The 20309-nt window shown below is 36.4% G+C and overlaps 1 protein-coding gene across 2 annotated transcripts in view; it reads left to right on the top strand.

The window, feature by feature from the left end:
* The window catches only part of ACBD6 (acyl-CoA binding domain containing 6), a 126729-nt gene that overhangs the window by 99490 nt on the left and 6930 nt on the right, over positions 1–20309 (top strand). The window contains exons 7-8 of one of the 2 annotated variants that reach the window (XR_002829337.1): positions 8521–8563; positions 15917–15947. Coding sequence is in view for 1 of the 2 variants with exons in the window: in XM_006088971.3 (XP_006089033.1) it covers positions 15917–15947 (31 nt within the window). In the remaining variant the exon portion in view is untranslated. The remainder of the gene's footprint in view (positions 1–8520; positions 8564–15916; positions 15948–20309) is intronic. The other variant, XM_006088971.3, reaches the window with a different exon arrangement.

Genomic DNA, 20309 nt, shown 5'->3' with positions numbered 1-20309 from the left:
TCCCCAATTTATGTAATTGAGGGCTATAAAAAATTTCCTCTGGCCAAAACCGGTTTGGCTCAGTGGATAGAGCGTTGGCCTGCAGACTGAGGGGTCCCGGGTTCGATTCTGGTCAGGGGCATGTACCTGGGTTGCGGGCGCATCCCCAGTGGGGGGTGTGCAGGAGGCAGCTGATCGATGTTTCTCTCTCATCGATATTTCTAACTGTCTATCTCCCTTCCTCTCTGTAAAAAATCAATAAAATATATTTTTTAAAAAAATTTCCTCTGAATTTAAGAGATCACACATATGAAGGAACCAAAAAAGTACCGCAAGAGCTTAGGAACTGTCCTCTGCCATTAGAGCATCTCATCTCAGCCACCATGGAGGTGCTTCTAGTACAGGAAGCAGTTCTGTCTCTTCATGCACTCACTGCCCCTCCTCCAGATGCTGAGGAAGGGATCATCCTCTTGAGGGTCTTCCAGTTTCTAGGGAACCTCATGGGACCTGTCTTGATTCAAAATCTGTTCATGATATTTGTTTCTTCTAAAATCTTGTCTTAGATTGTTTCATGTTAGTATAAAGTTACCACTTCTAGTTACTGAGACTATCCTTTTTCCTCTTAGTTTGATTGCTTCATGCTTAACTGAGTGAATATTGGCAGTATTTGGGGGATGGAGGAGGAATGTTGGTTAGCCAAAATGTTAGTAACTAATGTTTTATTATCTGAATTCAACGATAACTGTTGCTTATGTTCTAGAAATGGGAATTAGACATTGAAATTACAAAACTTGCCATTTCTTTGCTTCATTTGTGTAGAGGACATAAGTTTAAGTTCTAGGTCAGTTGTTTGGCTTACTATATCACTCTGGGCAAGTCATTTAACATGATGAATTTCAGTTTTCTTATTTATAAAATGGAGCTACTACCTACTCCAGGATGTTAGTTTCAGATAAGTTGGTATCTGCGAGTGTTCTGTAAAATGGTATACAAGTGTAAATTTTTATTTTCTTAAAAAAAGAATAGCATGTCTAAATTAAGAAAAACTTGGTGCAGTTAGGTAGTATAGTTAAAGATCTTTACACCATCCATGTTTTGTGAAGGGTTTTTTCATTGGTGTTAGTTGAGCTTTTTCCTTGTTTCTTCCCAAAACAAAATGTTTTCTTTTTCCTATAACTATTATTTTTCAAAAATGTCCTTTAATGTAATGGCTATTATGGAAGCACATATTGCTATGAAGAATTATATTGTAACCTAATGTAATATTATAACATAAACAGTAATATATTCATTATATAATAATGTTCTCATATTTTATCTAAACTTCCTATATGTACAATGTCAGTTTTTAAAACCGTAACAAATATGCCAAATTCTATTCAAAGCTAGGGAAATTCTGAGTTAGAAATACTTATCTGGCTTTAAGACAATTAGAATATGCTTCAAAGTTTTAAATAAAAGAATAGCAGGCTTAGGACAATTCTTACCAAAGAGACTGGAGACTAGATTAATTATAAAGGAGGCTCTTATAGGAATTACTAAGATTAGGATGTTAGCACCTGGATAGGGTCCATTATTGTGGAAAAGAAAGAATTAGAGATACAGGACAGAGGAAAATTCAATCAACCTTACTTAATGGGAGATAAGAGATAAAGAAAAGGGGTATAAGTTGAATATGACTCCAAAGCCTTAGACAAAAATGATTTTTATTTTTGACATGGCTAATTTAGGAACAATGACCTAAAGAAAAAGAAAAGCCAATAGAGGACATTCATACACATAGAGATGTTTCCAAAAAGAATAATAACAAATTCTGAGAGAAGGCTGAATCTTAATTTTAACACTTCAGAATACTGAAAAATCTCCCATGAAGATATACAGGAAAAAAACAACAACACAAATCACAGTAGTGTTTAAGAGCATAAGCTTTGGAGCCAGATTCTGAAAGTTCTGGCTCTGCTGCTTGTAAATTAAACTTCAGTTTCTTCATTTGTGAAATGAGATCATTTAATGCCTACTTCATAAGGTTATTGGGTGCTTAAGTAAGAGAACTCGATTGGTGCAGTGATCAGATTAGCCACTACCATCAGTTTTTACTCACAACCTACTAAAATCAGTCTTTCTTGTTACATTGACAGGTTATAGGCAGAATGATATAGAAAATTAAGTATCATGAAAGTTGCCTGGAATGCTCATCTTTGTCTCTTTTACTACTCATAGAAAACTTGCTTGTATCTTTATTATGGAATTCTAATGAATAGGTGACTGGATGAAGTCTTTTGTTCTTATTTCTAAACTTGTATCAGAAGTAAGACCTTTTTATTTGATTCTCAGTTGTATAGCCATATACAAGTTATTAAATTATAGTAGGACTGGGAGGAAGAGATGGAGCAGGGGAATGAACTAAAGCTAACATTTATTGAGACTCTATTCCCCTTAATACAATCATTCATTCCCCTTAATAAAATCAGTCCCTTATGCCAGAAAAATAGCTCAAAAATAGTGTTACCTTTGAATATATGGTTTGTTTGTTTTTACTTTTCTTCCCATAGGCTATGTCCTATTTTATTGGGTCCCCAAAGAAAGCAGTTTATTAAATATTTCTTTGGGAAACCCAGGAAAGAATTTACAGTGGGACTAATGTGTACAGTAAAAACTGAAGTAAAAATCTTTCCCTGTATTTAAACATTTTTTATAATTACCATAAAAGAGGATGAAAGAATGTGGACCACCATTTGATAACATCTATAGCCAAATAGTTCTGAAGAAATTACAGTACTAAAAATCTGAAATTGTAGCTTCAGGGCATATAGAGGGTTAAATCTCTGAGCTGTAGAAGCAGATTGTGTTTTCCTTTTGTGATCTGGGTTGACAAGACATCAGTATTCTATTCATCTGCTGGGAATTAGGCTGTTAATCCAATCAATGACTCTTGAGTGAGCTGTGGCCTGCCTCCCCCACTGGGGAACAATCGGATCAAACTGCAGATTGTTTAAGAGCACAGTGCTGTCCTCGTGTCAGGTGGAATTCTCAAACGTTCCCTGGTGAATTGGGGATAGGAAAAGCTGTCTTGGCCCATTTATCCTTCTCCTTAAATAACCAGGTATCTGTCTCATCCATAGGAAAGCATTTGGCAATAGTGACAACAGGAATGTGATAGAAATCCATTAACTTGAACTCACAAAAGTATAGGTGAAAAGAAGAAATGTTTTCAAACACCCCACAAAACAACTTATATAAAAGTTTTTATACTTTATTCATATTTTTTTCCTATTCCTTAAACCCTAAATCATTTTTTCTGCTGGGCTTTTTTGGGGAGGTTGTTGTTAACTGTTTTATGTCATGAGTTTTGTTAACCACTATGAGCTCTTTCTGTAAATCTACCCAGCCCTGCCTATATTTTTATAAGTCAGCAGGATACAAATAAATTTTAATGTAGATTATGAGAACACTAATTAAATAAAATTTTAATTTTAAAATATCTTTCTCTGAGGAATGCTAATTAAATAAAATTTTAATTTTAAAATATCTCAGTCTGAGCATACATAATTTTGACATCTTTTGCAGCGTAGCAAAATTAGATTTCTAATTACTGATTTAATAGTCCATTAAGTACATTTGGAAATTATTATTGAATTGATTACAAAGATGTTCAGAGTTGCAGTTCTCTTCTATAAAATGCTGTCCCAAATTTTTCCTTTGAAACAATAAGGTGGCATGAGCTATCATAAAGTGAAATATCCAAAATGACAAAGAGAAATTCTCAAAGAAAATACTTACTATTCCAATCTTAGTGGAGACAAGCTTAAAGGATAATTTTATTGTTTTCTATCTGCATTACATAAGAGTGGTCCAAAAAGGATTTCCTAAATTTGCCAAATTTATCCATTCATTCTGTGACTATTTTGGCATACCTTTTATATACCCAGGCCTCTGCTAAGCATTGGAATTATTAAAGTGAATAAGACAGACAAGCTCCGCACTTTGGGGGAGCATAAATTCTAGAGAGAAAGACATAACAAAAACAAGTAAATAAACAAGTAAAACAATATCAGATGAGTGCTAAGAAATAAAGCAGATTGGTTCCTATGAACAGAGTGATCAAATAAGTCGTTACCAAGAAGGTAATAGTTAAACTGAGGCTTCAATGGAGGAAAGTTGCTGTAAATCATGCCCCGAATTCCTGAAACAGGAAGAACGAGCTTGACATACGAAGAACAGACTACATACATGCACACTATACTCCAGGCCAGGGGGTTTGAGACTTGGCAAAGCATCTGAATGTCCTTAGGAACTTTGTGAAAATAGAGATTGCTGAGCCTGTCCCTGGAAATGCTGATTCAGCAGGGCCGAGGAGGTAGATAGGACCTGTGTGTGCAGTGCCGTGAACAGTACTAGAAACCTATCTCTAGCTGGTATCATTCCTTTCCTGAACACATCACATACTTAGCTACTTATATCTATGCCTTTGCTCATGTTGTTTTTTTTAGCCTATAATGTTCACAGAGTACTACTTGTGAAATATTCTTACCAAAAAAAGTTGAACCCAAATCTAATAGAGTCTATAAATAAATACATGTGATAACAATGTAAATGACATCAAAATAAAGTAGGTGGCATATCTGGTCTCTGGGACATTCTGCTGAAGAGCTGACTCTATAATAAGTCTGCGACATTAAAGTACGGGGGTTGTCGGCTCTAGATGGAAAATTACCTAAGAGATCTACCAATCAAATGTAACATGTAAACCTTGTTTGGATCCTCAGACATACAAATCAAGTATAAGAAGACATTTTAAAAACAATCAGGAAAATTTGGTGCTGTGGTTATATAAGTAAATTTCCATGTTTTTTAAAGTTTCATACAGAGATTGGGGGGTGGGGGTGGGAAATGACATAATGCCTGGAATTGGCTTTAAATTATTTCAGTAAGAAAAAAAAGGAATAAATGAAGAAAAAGACAGCAAGATTATTATAGTGTTGAATCTGGGAAATGGGTATATGGAAGTTCATATTTTCTATTTTTGTGCATGTGTGAAATTTTCCATGTAAGATGTTTAAAGAGCATGAAGTTTTTTATGTTTATCTGAAGGGAGCATGAATATTTAAAGTTGAGAAATATAGTACTGCACCATTTTGCCTTACCAAACTGATAAAGTTAAGGATACTTGGTCATGGTATAAGAAAAGACTGCTATTGCCTCTTGACCTTTTGGCAAAGATCAAGTGTAAAATGATACTGCTTAAAAGGATTTATCAATGAGTGCTGAAATTCCCTATCGAGTTCAGAGTATGATTTGATATGTGCCTGACTTTTCAGGAATAAATCTTTTGCATGAAAGGAGGCAAATCTCTAATCACCAAGGCACCTTCTCACAGTTTTAAATGTTGTGCTCCATTGAAGGAAGTCTTTGCTTAATCATTTCGATTCTTCTAGCACAGAGAATATGCACATTTTTAGAAAAGTACTGATTATCTGGTCTCTTAATACAGTGAAGTTTAAAGCAGCCTTTACCTTAATGTTTAGTAGAACAGGGAACGGTAGGGGTGTGTGTGTGTGTGTGTGTGTGTGTGTGTGTGTGTGTGTATGTAGAAGGTGGAGGTCAATCCAAGTTCTCTATGGAAAAAACTTTGGCCTGCCATGAGGTCTAGAAACGTAATAGCTACTGTATAGTTAAATATGAATAATTTAAAATGGAAATATCCATAGTATTATCTATACTAATACAAGGGTAATTTGCAAATGGTCGGGATGCCCGCATAACAACTGATCAGGCTGCGTGCACAGCAGGCGTGGGTGGACGGGGACTTGGAGCATCGGGGACTTGCGTCACGCCGTCACAATCCATCACCAGGAGGCCTGGGGCCCAGTGAAGGCCTCTGCACACCTCTACTGGGGGTCCCGCGGCTCCACGTGGCCAGGCCTGGGGGTTCCACAGCCTGGCCCCGGCTCCAGCCTACCTCTTTGGGGCAATCCATCAAGGAGCCCTGGATGGGTGGGCGGGGCCTACCTCTTTTGGGCAATGGATTGCAGGGCTCTCGCACTGTGACAGGGCACAGGCCAGGCTGAGGGGACACCCTCCCCCCCCCCCCCCCCCCCGTGCATGAATTTCGTGCACCAGGCCACTAGTGTTTATAATAAAAATCATTAGGGCTCAATAAAGCTGGGTTTTATTACCAAGCACATATTACATATAATGTACATGTATACATGGGGGAAAAGGGCAGTATCGTTCTGATAAAATAAATAAGGCCCTCTTATCACAGTTACAGTAATATTTGCTGTCATTTTCACAATGACTTGTTTTCTGTTAATAGAATTTTAGCAGCACCCAATATTAATCTTGGAGTGTTTAGCACTTCTATGTAACATTCAAAACTGCAGGTAAAATAGGGTAATCCTGGCCATGAAGGCTAAACCCAGGAAGTCAGCTAGGAAGAAATGTTTCTCTCAGGTAACTGACATTCTGGAAGACGAAGAGTTAACTAAAGCAGAGCCTCACACTCAGGAATATGGACTGTCAACCAGAGTAATAACTTCAGAGCTGGGACTCTGCTTCTATCCTGTTACCACACAGGATTAAATAGCCCTGGGCTCATTCGTTGAGTGAGCACTTGCGCATTTGCTATGGCTAGGCTGTGATCTAGGCCAGGTAGACAGAACAGGTAAGACTGAGCTCTTCCCAAGGTGTAACTTCACCTCATCCAAGAATGATAGACATGCATCATGCTGACTCAGTGGGATGGCTGCTTTGATGGAAATGCATATGAAATCATTGAGCTGTCATCCATATTGCTGGTGGGAATGTAAAATGATTGTTTCTGGCTTGGGCTTCACAGAGGAGGTGGACTTTGCCTTGACTACTTGACCTTTTTACAGGACTGGCCACTCTTTCCTTGACACTCTTCCCTCAGTTTCAGGTTTGGTTCTTTCCCCACTTTTTTGGATTATTCCTTACCAGGCTTGCTTTCTTCTGTTCTCTTTTTCCACAACAGATTCCACCTTGACCCCACCTATCCCCATATACTTTCTCTAGATTACCTCATTTACACCAATTATTTCAATTATTTCCTATGGCCTAATATTTTTCAAATTTTTATCTCTAGTTCAGACCTCTCTCTAAGCTATAGACCAGTGATGGCGAACCTATGACACACGTGTCAGAGGTGACACGCAAACTCATTTTTTTGGTTGATTTTTCTTTGTTAAATGGCATTTAAATATATAAAATAAATATCAAAAATATAAGTCTTTGTTTTACTATGGTTGCAAATATCAAAACATTTCTATATGTGACACGGCACCAGAGTTAAGTTAGGGTTTTTCAAAATGCTGACACTCCAAGCTCAAAAGGTTCACCGTCACTGCTATAGACCCATATTTCTAATAGACTGTGGATGTTTTCACATGTGTTTGGGGGTCAGAAAGATGCAGGTTCAAATGAGGATTGTACTGCTTACTAATTGTGTGACTCAGCCAAATTATATGACCTCTCTGAGTCTCATTTCCACTTGTAAAATTAGGATAATAATACCAACTTCAAATGGCTTCTGTGAGAATTTAATTATATGTGAAAATGCCTAGCATAGTTCCTGGTACATATAAAAGGTATAAAAATATGTTTTTGTTTCATACATCTATCCTCCTAGCCCCTGGCAAGCCATCCCACTTTCTGTCTCTGTGGATTTGACAACTCTCAAGTACCTCATATAAGTAGGATCATTCCATATTTGTCCTCTTTTATGCCTAGCTTATGTCATTTAGCGTTATATCTTCAAGGTTAATTCATGATGTTGCATGCGTCAGAATTTCATTCTTTTTAAGGCTGAATAGTAGTTCATTGTATGTACATACCACATTTTGTTTATTCTTTCATTTGTTGATGGACATTTAGGTTATTTCTGCCTAAATGGACAATTGTGAATAATGCTGCTATGAATACTTGCTTTCATTTCTTTGGGGTATTTACTCAGAAGTGGAATTGCTGGATCATACAGTAATTCTATGTTTAATTTTTTTAGGAAATGCCATATTGTTTTCTACAGTAGCTTCACCATTTTACATTCCCACCAGCAATTCAAAAATGTTCCAATTTGTCCACATCATCACCAGCACTTATTATTTTCAGTATTCTTGATAATAACCATCTTAATGGATGTGAAGTGATGTCTCATTGCATTTTCAGGAAATTTTAATATATAGCTCATAACTGACAGGGCATTCAGATTAAAAGAATGCCTAACAAATAATGTAAGCCATAAAATTATATAAAGATGTCTTGATTGAGATTAACCTATTCATTATTTTCAGTTTTATATAGGTATATACATTTCTTGGAATTGTTTATCATGGCTAAGATAGTAATTATTAGATACTAGAGGCCCAAAATTCGTGCAAGAGTAGGCCTTCCTTCCCCCGGTTGCCGGCACCGGCTTCCCTCTGGCACTGGGACCTTGGCTTCCCTCACAGCCCTGGCTTCATCTGGAAGGTCATCCGGCGGGACATCCGGTCTAATTAGCATATTATGCTTTTATTATTATAGATAACACACAGACTACCATAGGAATAAAATCAGCAGTACAAATGTAAGTAAACTAACAACCCTGAAGTTATTAAATTCATCTCACATATTTTTATTAAATACTTATTACTCCATGACCTATATGCTATAAGACACTAAGGGACACAAAAGAAGTGTCAGCCATGGTCCCCTGCCCTCAGGTTGCTTACTGTTGAGACAATAGGAAACTCATTGAATAACAAGAACAGTTGTGAGATAGAATGTAATCAAGTGCCATGATGAGATATACTGTGAAAGTGCTTTGGGAGAGGTAATGGGGGAAAAGGGAGGGGTTACTATGAGCCACAATAGTCAAGAGACATCTTCAGCAGAATATTGTGGCCTATCATGAACTGTAAAGACGAAGTCAGCGGTTCTCAACCTTTGGGTCACGACCCCTTTGGGGGTCGAACGATCCTTTCACAGGGGTCGCCCAAGACCATCAGAAAACACATATATAATTACATATTGTTTTTGTGATTAATCACTATGCTTTAATTATGTTCAATTTGTAATAATGAAATTGGGGGTCACCACAACATGAGAAACTGTACTAAAGGGTCGGGGCATTAGGAAGGTTGAGAACCACTGGACTAAGTGATCTTTGGTGACCTCTGAGGTGGGGATAGGAATAGGTAACAGAAACAGCTCAGTCTAAGATATGTGTTTGTAATGAAGAATAGTTGAATAAAGTGAAATCAAACCATGGAAGCTATGATCCTCAGAGTAAGGAGTGGACTACTGTGTGTGTGTGTTAAAAAGGAGTACATAATAGATTTTTTAAGTGTTTAAGCTACATATGTAGTAGGTTTTTAAAATCTTTTCAATGTACAATTTTTTTGTTTCTTTGCTTGTTTTACGTAGTTGATATCTTATAAAAACACTAGAGGCCCAGTGCACGAATTTGTGCACTGGTGGGGTCCAGCTGGCCCACCCTGATGGGGGCCATCGGGGGCAGGCCAGCTGGGGCGAGGGGCCGTGGGTGGGGCCGGCCAGAGCGAGGGGCCACAGGCAGTTTGCCGGCCGGCCCTGCCCCCGATCAGGGGTGGGCCCGCTCAGGGGCGGGGCTGGCTGTGACAAGAGGCTGCAGGCATTCCGGTTGTTTCGCCGTTCGGTCTATTTGCATATTACCTTTTTATTATATAGGATTCCGATTATTTTTTATTACACTAACAATATTGTGATTTTCTATGTTATAAATACTTTATGACCATTGTTTTAATTTGCTGCATGCTAATCTGCTCAACTGACATATTAACTTTTCCTGTATTGTATTGTTGGACTTTAAATTGTTTCCAATTTCTTACTAATCTAGATAATGCTGGAATGAACTCAAATTTTTCATAAGTTTTTTAAAATATATGAAGTATTTTGAAAAATAGATGCTAGGCCTGGCCGGTGTAGCTTAGTGGTTGAGCATTAACCTATGAACCAGGAGGTCATGGTTTGATTACTGGTCAGGGCACATCCAATTTGCGGGCTCCATCCCCAATAGGGGTCATGCAGGAGGCAGCCGATCAATGATATACTCTCTCATCATTGATGGTTCTATCTCTCTCTCCCTCTCCCTCCCTCTCTGAAATCAATACAAATATATTTTTAAAATATATACATATATATTTAAAAAACAGATTCTAGAAATGCTAAACGATAGGCAATAAACATTTTCTAGATATTATGCTAATTTATGTTTCTACCAACAACAAATAAAAGTGTCTATTTCATAGCACCCTTTGTGGTTGGGGAACTGTTGTGTGGACCTAGCACACTGAAAATTTTCATTGTGAAAATAAAGAGTGAATGAGTATGAATGGAAAGAATCATTTCTTGGATTTCTCCACTAGATGTCTGACTTTTTACCATACAAAGGACATAGAATAGAGTACATTGAGATACATTGAATTTTTGCTGCACAGTATTATAGAAACAGTAATGCAGTAAGCAAAACACCCTTCAGAAGAGAAAACAGTTTGGCTGTTTTCTTATGTACCTAACTTTGAATGCTAGACCAGCTTAGCGAGTTAATTTTTAAAAATTTATAGATTTAGCTTCAGCTTCTTGATATAAGCATACTTGGAAAAGTACAGCAATCAGCCAAGGAGAAGTAAAGATGAGTGCATGGTCCTAAAGAGTAAGATTATTCACTCTCTGAATGTGACATATCAATTTGGAGATTATGATTAATAATCTGATGTGAGATTATAGTTTAGGCCAGCGGTTGCCAAACTTTCGGACCTCACGGACCACCAGTTGTCGACTGCTGGTTTAGGCTACCTATTGTCTTTATCTTGCAAAATTAAAAGTTTAACCACATTTCTCCTTACTTTGTATTTATTTGTCCTGATTCCCCTGGCTCCTTTTCAGCAGCATAGTACAGTTGAGAAAGCATGTTTTTGGATGATGAAAGGCCTAGGACCTTGCGCAAGTTATATATAATCTCTCTGAGCCTCATTTTACCCGACTCAAAAATGGTAATAATGTTTATGTAATAAGGTTGTTGTGAGGATTAAAGGAACAATGTTTGTAAAACTTTCAGCACACGATAGGAATTAGCCAATGTTTGTTCCTTTTACTTCCCTTACTCTAATACATTCTCAACTATTCAGTTCCCTTTAGAAAGTTAAACATTCTAGACTAGTGTTGGTTTCAAATAGCTAAACAGTTACTTTCTGCTTTTTATTTTTTAAATGTTTTTCTATAAAATACTTTTTCTAAAATATATCCAATACTTCATTGCTTCCTTCTTAAATCATTGTACTTATACCATGGGTATTTATAGACGGTGTGAAGCATGGGGCAGAGCTTCTCTTTCTCTCTTGAGATTGCTAAAATCTGCTGGTTGGCATGCAGCCCAGCCCTCTTTATGGCTGGCTGTTCTCTGTGGTCTAAAATGTCTGCAACTTGCCACTGCTGTCACAGCTTTTAATTTCTGCTGGCTGCTACTATTGCTGCCTCTATTCTTTCTTCTAACTGCCATTAGGCTCTGCTGGCCGTCTTACCATTTCTGCTCTACTTCTTGCTTTCCTTCACTTTTCCCTTTCCATGTCTTCTGCCTCCTGTAGCATCTCATATTTCATTGGCAAAGACTGGCCTTGCTTTGCTTTCTCAAACCAGCAAGAAAAATCCTTCTCTGCAGTGAGCCAACTAATCACAACATGTTTAATATGATCCTTATCAGCATTTCCCCCCAGAATCTGGGCCCTATTCCAGGTACTTGAGAATGCCAGAAATCAAGTCCCTGGATTAGTGAGGTATAACTCTGCAAGTAGTTTATTTTTTTTTTTGGTCTTATTTAACTTTTATTTTTATGCAAAGTTTTGTGCTAGATGCAAGGGATAAAGGAAATGGGGGTCTATAAAGTTAAACGATGCCATGGTCCTTACCTTCAGAACAGCAGGAAAACACAGGCATATTCATATGATACAAGGTAAAGGATGAAGGTGGGTGAGAAAAAGCTTAAGTAAGGGTTGTGAAGGCTCATGGTTCTCTAACCAGTCGATGTTTCTCTCTCACATCGATGCTTCTCTCTCCTTTCCTCTCTCCCTAAAAAGCAGTGAAAACATCCTTAGGTAAGGATTTAAAAAATTTTTGTTAAGTTATAAAGAAGAGTGGCTGCTTTTAAACCAATCTCAGGGAAGTGGGTGGTAGTTCCATTTGTAAGTTAAATGGAATTTGTATTAAAGAAGGGAGGACCAGGCCAGGTAGAGAGGAGCTGCCATGGCTCTCTGCCGTTTTAAATGTAATGGGTATGCATGCATATAAGCATAACCAATGGGCGCAAGATGATGGGGGAGGGGGGCAGTGAGGGCATGTGGGGGCGGGGTAGGAGAGGCTGGGGGAAGGTTAATGGGGAAAAAAGGAGACATGTACTACTATTTGTAATACTTCAAACAATAAAATAAAATTAAAAAAATAAATGTAATGGGAGAAAAAATAAACTTGAAAAAATAAATGTAATAGGAAAGGATCACGTAGGGGGGTCATGGGTGCATTTTTCCTTTTCTTACTTGAGAGTCTGAGTTTAAATTTTCTATATTATTTTGTCATTTGTGTTTCTTATGAACTTTTATGTACTTGGACAGAAAGGATATGGAGGTTTAGTGTAGGGATTGCACATTTATTTCTTTTGTAGTTTGAATTGTTTTTATTGTTGACTCTATTACAGTTGTTCCCCCATTTCTCCTCCCTTTGCCTTCCCCCAGCGCCCCTAGGCCTTCACCACATTGTCGTCTATGTCCATGGGCTATGCATATATGCATATATATTCTTTGGTTGATCTCTTTCCATCCTCCTCACTCCCTTCCCCTCCGAGATCTGTTTGTACTTTGAATTTTAAGCACGGTTGAATTTGTCTACGTTTTAACTTTATTATGTGATTTTGTTTATTTTTAATTCAACTGAGTATTTTTATTTTACCCTAGTGTATAATCCCTTGCAAAGATTTCAAATGTATGACCGATTTTAATTTATTGGAATTGTTTTTGCTGCTGTTTATAACAACTCCATACTTATTAAATTTGAACATTTCTTTTAAGCTAAAACAGAAAGAAAAAGCATAAATAACCATGACAAACAACCCTCTTCTGGTGTGGTCATTTGAAATGAAACAACCAAAAAAATTAATCAACTTAAATTTAGAAAAATTAGCTGATATAAGTTGTAAACCAGATGAGTAAAAGCTTTCACTTACTCATTCTTGACATTCAATTCCATTTATTCTTTGTAATATATTTTAAAACAGAATATTTATAAAGACTAAGGTTTGGGTTTCTATATCCTATTTTGAGGTTACTGAGAAAAAATGTTTGGAATCATATTCCTTTAATACAAATTCCATTTAACATACAAAGAGGAATAACAGAGGTAAAGATTTTGTAGATACAAGATGATGTGTTTTATTAAAGCTTCATAATCGTAATAGTAAGAGTATTGTAATGTAGTTGCTTTAAAATAATTATTAATAATGATTAAAAACTAAACAGGATTTATATTAGTTACAATCATCTAGTTCATTGATCAAACATTTCGTGAGTACTTATTATGTGCTAGGCATACAAAAGATGAATGAAAAAAAGAAGAATTTAAATTTAGGTCTCTAAAGACTACAATTTGATTAGAGAGTAATTTAAAATAATCATCCTTTCTCTGTTTCTCTCAAATATCTATCTAGATATATCAAGGTAGTTAGATATATAAATAGTTCAGAACTGAGGAAAATTCTTGATGTCTTTTTAAAGTACTCCCTTTCTCTAGGACTCTTGGAAGACAAAAAAGATAATAAAATTAGAAGACAACTTGGTTGTCTTTCTGTCTTTCTATTCTTGGCTTGCCAATCAATTCTGTGATTGGAGTCATGGTTCTTATGTTCATATCCCTGCTCTAATTGATTTCTAGGTGGACATGCTCTGAGTTGAAAGATCAAAAATCTCAGTGTTTCACATTAAATACTATAACACTTCAGCTCCCAGCATCTGATCTCAAAAGCCACAAATTAGGCATGGTGATCTGAAGAACATAGCAAACAAGAAGTGGATGGTGCCAGGTGGGATAACCCTGTCATGCTTGTAACTGTAAAGAGCCATTTATAAGTAACCATGATTTTAATTGGTTTGATAAATTTTTATTGGAAATAGCTAATAATTGTACTCGCTGAAAAATGTTTATAAACATATAGATGGTATTCCAATTCAGGGAGAGTACAAGTGAATAGTAATTTTTTTCCTATTACATGCATGCTCAAAGGGTAATGTTCCAGTTATTTGAAAAATTGCAGGTTTTTCACGCTCCTAAGATGCCAGTTAAATGAGGTGGTACTATACCTCCTTTTTTTGTTGTTGTGGTGGTGGTTGTTGTTGTTCAAGTAAGGAGTATGCCTGTAACCTTCAACTGAAGGCTTACTCATATATCTAGAAAAATTCTTTAAAAAATAATCACAAAATACATTTGCAAATTTCCAAATTGTCAATTTAGTGTAATTTATTAGAGTCACAGATCTCATAGAGAAAGAGACAGTACATTCTAAGCTTAGAAATAATATTAAAAATTATCCCAAATCATATTACTAACTCATCATTTTTATCACTACTTCTAATACCTCATAACCAGTTTTCTTCAGTGCCACCTTGTATACTCACTTGAAATACTATTTTTAAAATAAAATTTAAAATCAAATAACTTATCAAATTATTGGGTAAGAACAAAACCTCTCTTTAGGCACATGAGAAAACTCATTTCCTCTGTGCAGCTCTGCTATTACTCTTTTAATGGTTCATGCTGCCTTACTACTGTACTTTTAGAAATAACATTGGCAGAGATGGTAGGTCAAGTCTGAACTAAATTAGAGTATCAATATCACTATGGTCACAAAAAAAGAAATCCAGTAACACTCAGCAGAATTTTCTGCTCATAGAGAACATCTAGGAAGCATGTTATTCCCATGACTGCAGTATATATATGAAATCTTGACTTGGAAATACGGCTTTTGATTCAGATTGATAAAATGTAGTTAACAGCAGGGAAAAAATCAGGACTTGGCTATAGTGTTTTACGCACAGAAAACAGCAGTGTTATTAGTGGCTTAATGTTAAAAGGATAAAATAGTGTTTCCTCTGTATCTGTTCTGATCAAAATATTAATATTTTCATCAATGCTTCATATGGTAGAATAAAAAAAACAAACTTCTTGTATTTGATAGGGTGCCCAATCTGGAGATAGAAGAAAGCTAAGTCCTTAAAAAAAATAAATTATGAATAAAATATGGACATGATATTAAATATTGATATTAAAGGGTATTAGGAAGGTTGAGAACCACTGGTCTAGGGAGTATTTTGTTGTTGGCTCATCTAACCAAGAAAGGCAAAGGTATAGTCAGAATGACAAGAACTAGAGACTCTCAATCCTTCTCCATCTCTCACTGCTATTTTTTTCTTTGTCGGTACTTCTTCCTTCTTTTCTCCTACTGTGGACTTTTCTCCAAGAAGTGGAGAACATTGCCTCTTGCAGTTTTTGGCTCACACCTTTTACTTTTTCTTTTCTATTTTTTAAATGGTTGTGAAATATCCATTTTTAAGTGTGCAGGTTATTGGCGTTAAGAACATCCACATTGTCATGCATCCATCACCACTATTCATCACCAGAACTTTTTCACCATCCCAACCTGAAATGCTGTACCCATTACCCAATAATTCCCCATTCCTCTCTTCCTACAGCCCCTGGTAACCACAGAAGTTACTATGAGGCTCAAAGAACTGACTTCTTCATTTTATGTATCTGATAAACCTATAGAACTTTGTAATATCAGATAGTTGCTATAGCTTATGTACTTCCATACTTTTGCAATAACTTAGACTTCTAAATGTATTTTTTGTTTCTTTTATAGGACAATGAAGGTCAAACAGCTCTACATTATGGTAAGATGTTTCTTAACTATTAATAATCATTTGAAACTTTTCTCTATATGTTTATCTCAACTTTGTCCAGCACTATTTAGTGCTTAGAAAAATGCCTGGCTACTAGCAAAGAAACAGTAACTTTTTTGTTTAAAAAATAGATAAATAACCTCTAATGTTGAAGATATATTAAAATTATTTCTTTTCTTTTCATCTTTATTGTTGAAAGTATTACATAGGTCCTCCTTTTCCCCCCATTAACCTCTTCCAGCCCTCTCCTATACTGTCCCCCCCCCCCCATCCAGGTCCTCACCACCCCATTGTCTGTGTCCACAGTATATTAAAATTCGTATGGGCACATTCATAGTGAATTGAGCATTTTAACTCATTTCCCCTACTAACTTATTAGCATAGTTAAGTAATCTTTATTTAAGTCACCTATAAAATAGAGGATAATGGCTTTAAAGAGCTACTGGGTAAATTCAATGAGGTAAAAGATATTGAAGTATTTTGTAAAGTGTAAAGTAACTAGTAAAAGTATTCTTTTTTTTTTTTTGGATGTGAATATTGTTGAATAAGAGACAACCATCAATATTTAAATCAGATAAAGGATCAACCACCTTCAGACCTTTTGGGAGGGAATATATTAGGCTATTTTACTAGTTTTGGCAATCCCAGATCACCCTTCAGTGGTAAGTAGCCTGGGTGCCCCTGGGCACTTTTGTCCACTGCTTAGTATTTGCTTGGATGTCAAGCACCTTACTGGGTTGTCGAGGAGTCTAACTTATTGGGCTAGCTGTTATGGTAACTTGACCTGATAAAAAAAAGATTGAAATGTCACCAAATGCATGCCCCAACTCATTTATGACTGTAGCTAGTATCACCTGGGTATCAAAAACCAGCAGGAAGTCTGCTTCTAGATATATACCCTAGAAATACTGCTGGACATGTATATAATGAGACATGATTAAGAACATTTTTTGCAGCATTATTTATAATAACCAAAATTTTTTATTAATCTTTATAGTCCTCTCTGTACTGTACTTAAAATATTTGTTAATTAAAATTACACATATATAATATACATACACACATTTCCTACATTTGCAAATGAAAATCTCAAGTCCAGAAAGGGGAAGTGACCTTGACAGGGTAACACAAGCTGTAGGTAGCAGAGGCCAGACACTTGTCCAGGTCTCCTGGTTAAACTTCCAGTGCTCTTTTCATAATTCCATAAATAATTACAGTCCTAGTATCCTTTTAAAACAGACATTATTTTGTGGAAGATGATCTCTCCTAGAAATAAAATAAATAAAAATCCTTTACCATTGGTCACCTCAGTCAGTGAATCAAGGCTATTTTTCAAAATCGTATTTGTGAGTAAACATATATTTCAATATCTGTGTCTGTCTTCGCACTTTTATAGTCTTATTTCTGTTCACTGAGAGTTTAAACATTAATAAAAATTATCCCTGATTCAGGAATCCTGCCCAAAATTGATAATTGATCTTGTAAAACAACCTCTATTTCTATCTCTCATTACATTATTTATTATAGAAGGAACAAAATAAATATCATATATGTTACAATCAAGATAATTAAACATAAAAATAATACCATTAGTTAGAGGTTTTTGGCATTACAAATATATAAAACTAAAATATTCTGACAACCAGGAATGTTTCATGAAATTAATATTTTAAGTTAATAATCACTTATAGGAGTGATTCATTTTTAATTTAGATTTCTTTTTTAACCAGGTCACTAGACTTTTGCCAGTTTTTAAGTTCATCCAAACAAAGTCTGGCATACAATAATAATAATAATTACCATTTATTAAGTACCTACCAAATGCCAGGGAATCTGCTGGGCATAGTTTATCTTTTTAGTCACTTAATGTTATTTAACCTTTTTTTATTTAATAGGTACACAATAGCTATTTGTTGATTTGATTTTATTTTAGGACCCTTAACCTATTCTTGGGACTTTCATAAAACTAAAAGTATAGTTAAATCCAGGGAGTGCAAAGACTATGTTGGGGATGTCTTGGGGGCTTAGCTACTATTTTTTATGAATTACAGTTTGGCTTGACAGCTGTCCTTGTGTTGACAGCTCTTCTGATTATAGCAGTTGTCAAACTCCATCCTTAAGCAGGTTGTAAATCCTGGCTTCTTCTGATTAAAACTGGGTCAGAGCCAATGGCAGGTTAACTAAAGGCCAGTATTCTACTGTACGGCCATACTGGTTCTTTCCAAATGGGCTTTGCATAGCAGCATACTAAAATCCTTATTTGCCTCAATTTTACTTCGGTGTTTTTGAATCTTCAGATATTGGTCCTCCTGTTATTTTGTAATTAAACATGATCCTTGCTGAAGAGTATATTAGTATAAGTGTGGTCTTCCTTGTAAATGGCCTGTTAGCCTTCCCCTCCTCTCCCTCCACTGGGAATACTAACATCATTGCATCTGTGTCTCCCAGGGGAAATCAAGGCTTTTCCTTGCACGTGTAGTCATGTGATTTCAGAGTGGGCAGGCTTTGTATCCTCATGAGCCCTCGGTCTTCCACGTAAAGCACCATCTGTTCTGTTCCTTCCACGCTGTTACAGGGCAGTGGGAGGAGGCATTCGAGTGAAAATAAATAAAATAAAAAAAGAAAGAAATTCATCATCAAAACCCGGAGGATTAATGGAGTCAGAAGGCTCACTGCTCTGAATGAAAATTCATCTTCACCTGTGCCAGTGTCAGGGCTGCCTCTGTGGCACTTGACAAATAGAGGTTCCCAGGGTACCATAAATTCAGCAACTGTTCTTCTCCCTGTGGACTTGCTCAAGCTTTTCTGAGATGGGCTTATGACTGTTTTTGTATTTCCCAGCACATTGTGGACACCAATATATCCCCTCATTAATTGGGTAAAATGTTAGCCCCCTTTCCTTCTCACCCCTCTCTCATCTTCTTTGCCTTTATCCATTTTGAGGGGGTGGGCAGCTCACACGTCTCTAAAAGAGGACTCTGACTCATGAATAGTGCTTCACTGAAGATGCCAAAGGCAGAGAAATCAATTAACTAATGAATTTTGAGCAAACACTAGGTTCCCAGCACAGTGCTAGATGGAGGAGAGAGAATAAAAAAGCATGAAATCAAGTCGCTCACCATCTAATTGGGGGTTCAATGCCTATTTTAAAAAAAAAGGCAAAACTATTTGTTGGGCACTTATCTGTGCCAGGAGACTCTGCTAACCATAAACATAGTTTATGCCTATCAACAGTGAATCTCCAAGAGGTGGTGCCGCAGTGCCCACCTTATACTGGGTATGATTCACCTGTGTGGTTTCCCTGTCCTGTAAATCAGTCTTTCTCTTCACTTCCTTTTTGTCTCTACTACAGCTTCCTGATTCCTTATGCTCTCATGTCAATCTGCCTTTGCATAAACCCCTGGCACTTGTTAATCAAACTCCTTTCTTTATGGATACCATATCCCTTACTCACAAGTACTATTTTGTAATCCTTAAATTCCAAACTTAAATCTCACTTTATAGTTAGACTTGAGCTAAAATTGTATTCACATTTGTTAGGTTAAGGGGATTGTTACACAGCCTCGTTAGCCTTTTCTCAACTGGTTAGCTATAGTGCTCTAGCTGTGGAACTTAAAATTTTAAGCTCCAATCCTGGGTTAGTACTCACAGATTATATCATCTCCCCCTTACTCTTACAGCATCTATGAAATCAGTGCCCCTTTGTCTGAGATGGCCAGCTTAGTGTTTTCAGCCAGAGTGCACATCTACTTACCCTGGATCTTCATGCTTAGTATCTCAAGTGTTGGGTTAGATTTGAGCCAATAGTAGTCTGACAGATCATTCTAGTTATTATCCTGTGTTGCAGATTTATACACTGGGAAATTTATTCCTCTGATACTGCTTTAAAAGTTCCAATCTTAAAACCTAACCAAGTGTTTCTCACAATAAGTTGAGACTGATAGCTACAGCAAAAAGATTAAATGATTATTTCTCAAAATATAAATGTCATGCAGCTAGTTCTATGCAGGAGAAATATCCTCCTCTCACAGCTACTTAATATTAGGCAATGTGTCCTTAACTTTGTTATATTTTGTAAGAAACTGTCTTCCATTGGAATCTAATTTGGTGTACAGTGATTCATGGTATAATGTTCATTATATTATTTTGGGAGATAATTTTAAATTCTCGATGGGATGTTATAATTCTAAACACTTTCTGTTGAATCCTGGGCCTTGGTAAATATATCCAGTCTTCACCTTCTTCCCCATCTGCGCCAAATCCCAAAATATGATCTCAATCCACCAATACCTGCCCCAAGTATAGAATAGGCAATTCTTGCCTTTCTCTGCTTTGCTCCTCCTCTATTTATTC

This window comes from Myotis lucifugus, unplaced genomic scaffold, assembly GCF_000147115.1.
Source record: "Myotis lucifugus unplaced genomic scaffold, Myoluc2.0 scaffold_54, whole genome shotgun sequence".
Classification (NCBI taxonomy): Eukaryota; Metazoa; Chordata; class Mammalia; order Chiroptera; family Vespertilionidae; genus Myotis; species Myotis lucifugus.
Note: the sequence above shows the minus strand (reverse complement) of the source record. Positions and strands in the feature narration are given on the sequence as shown.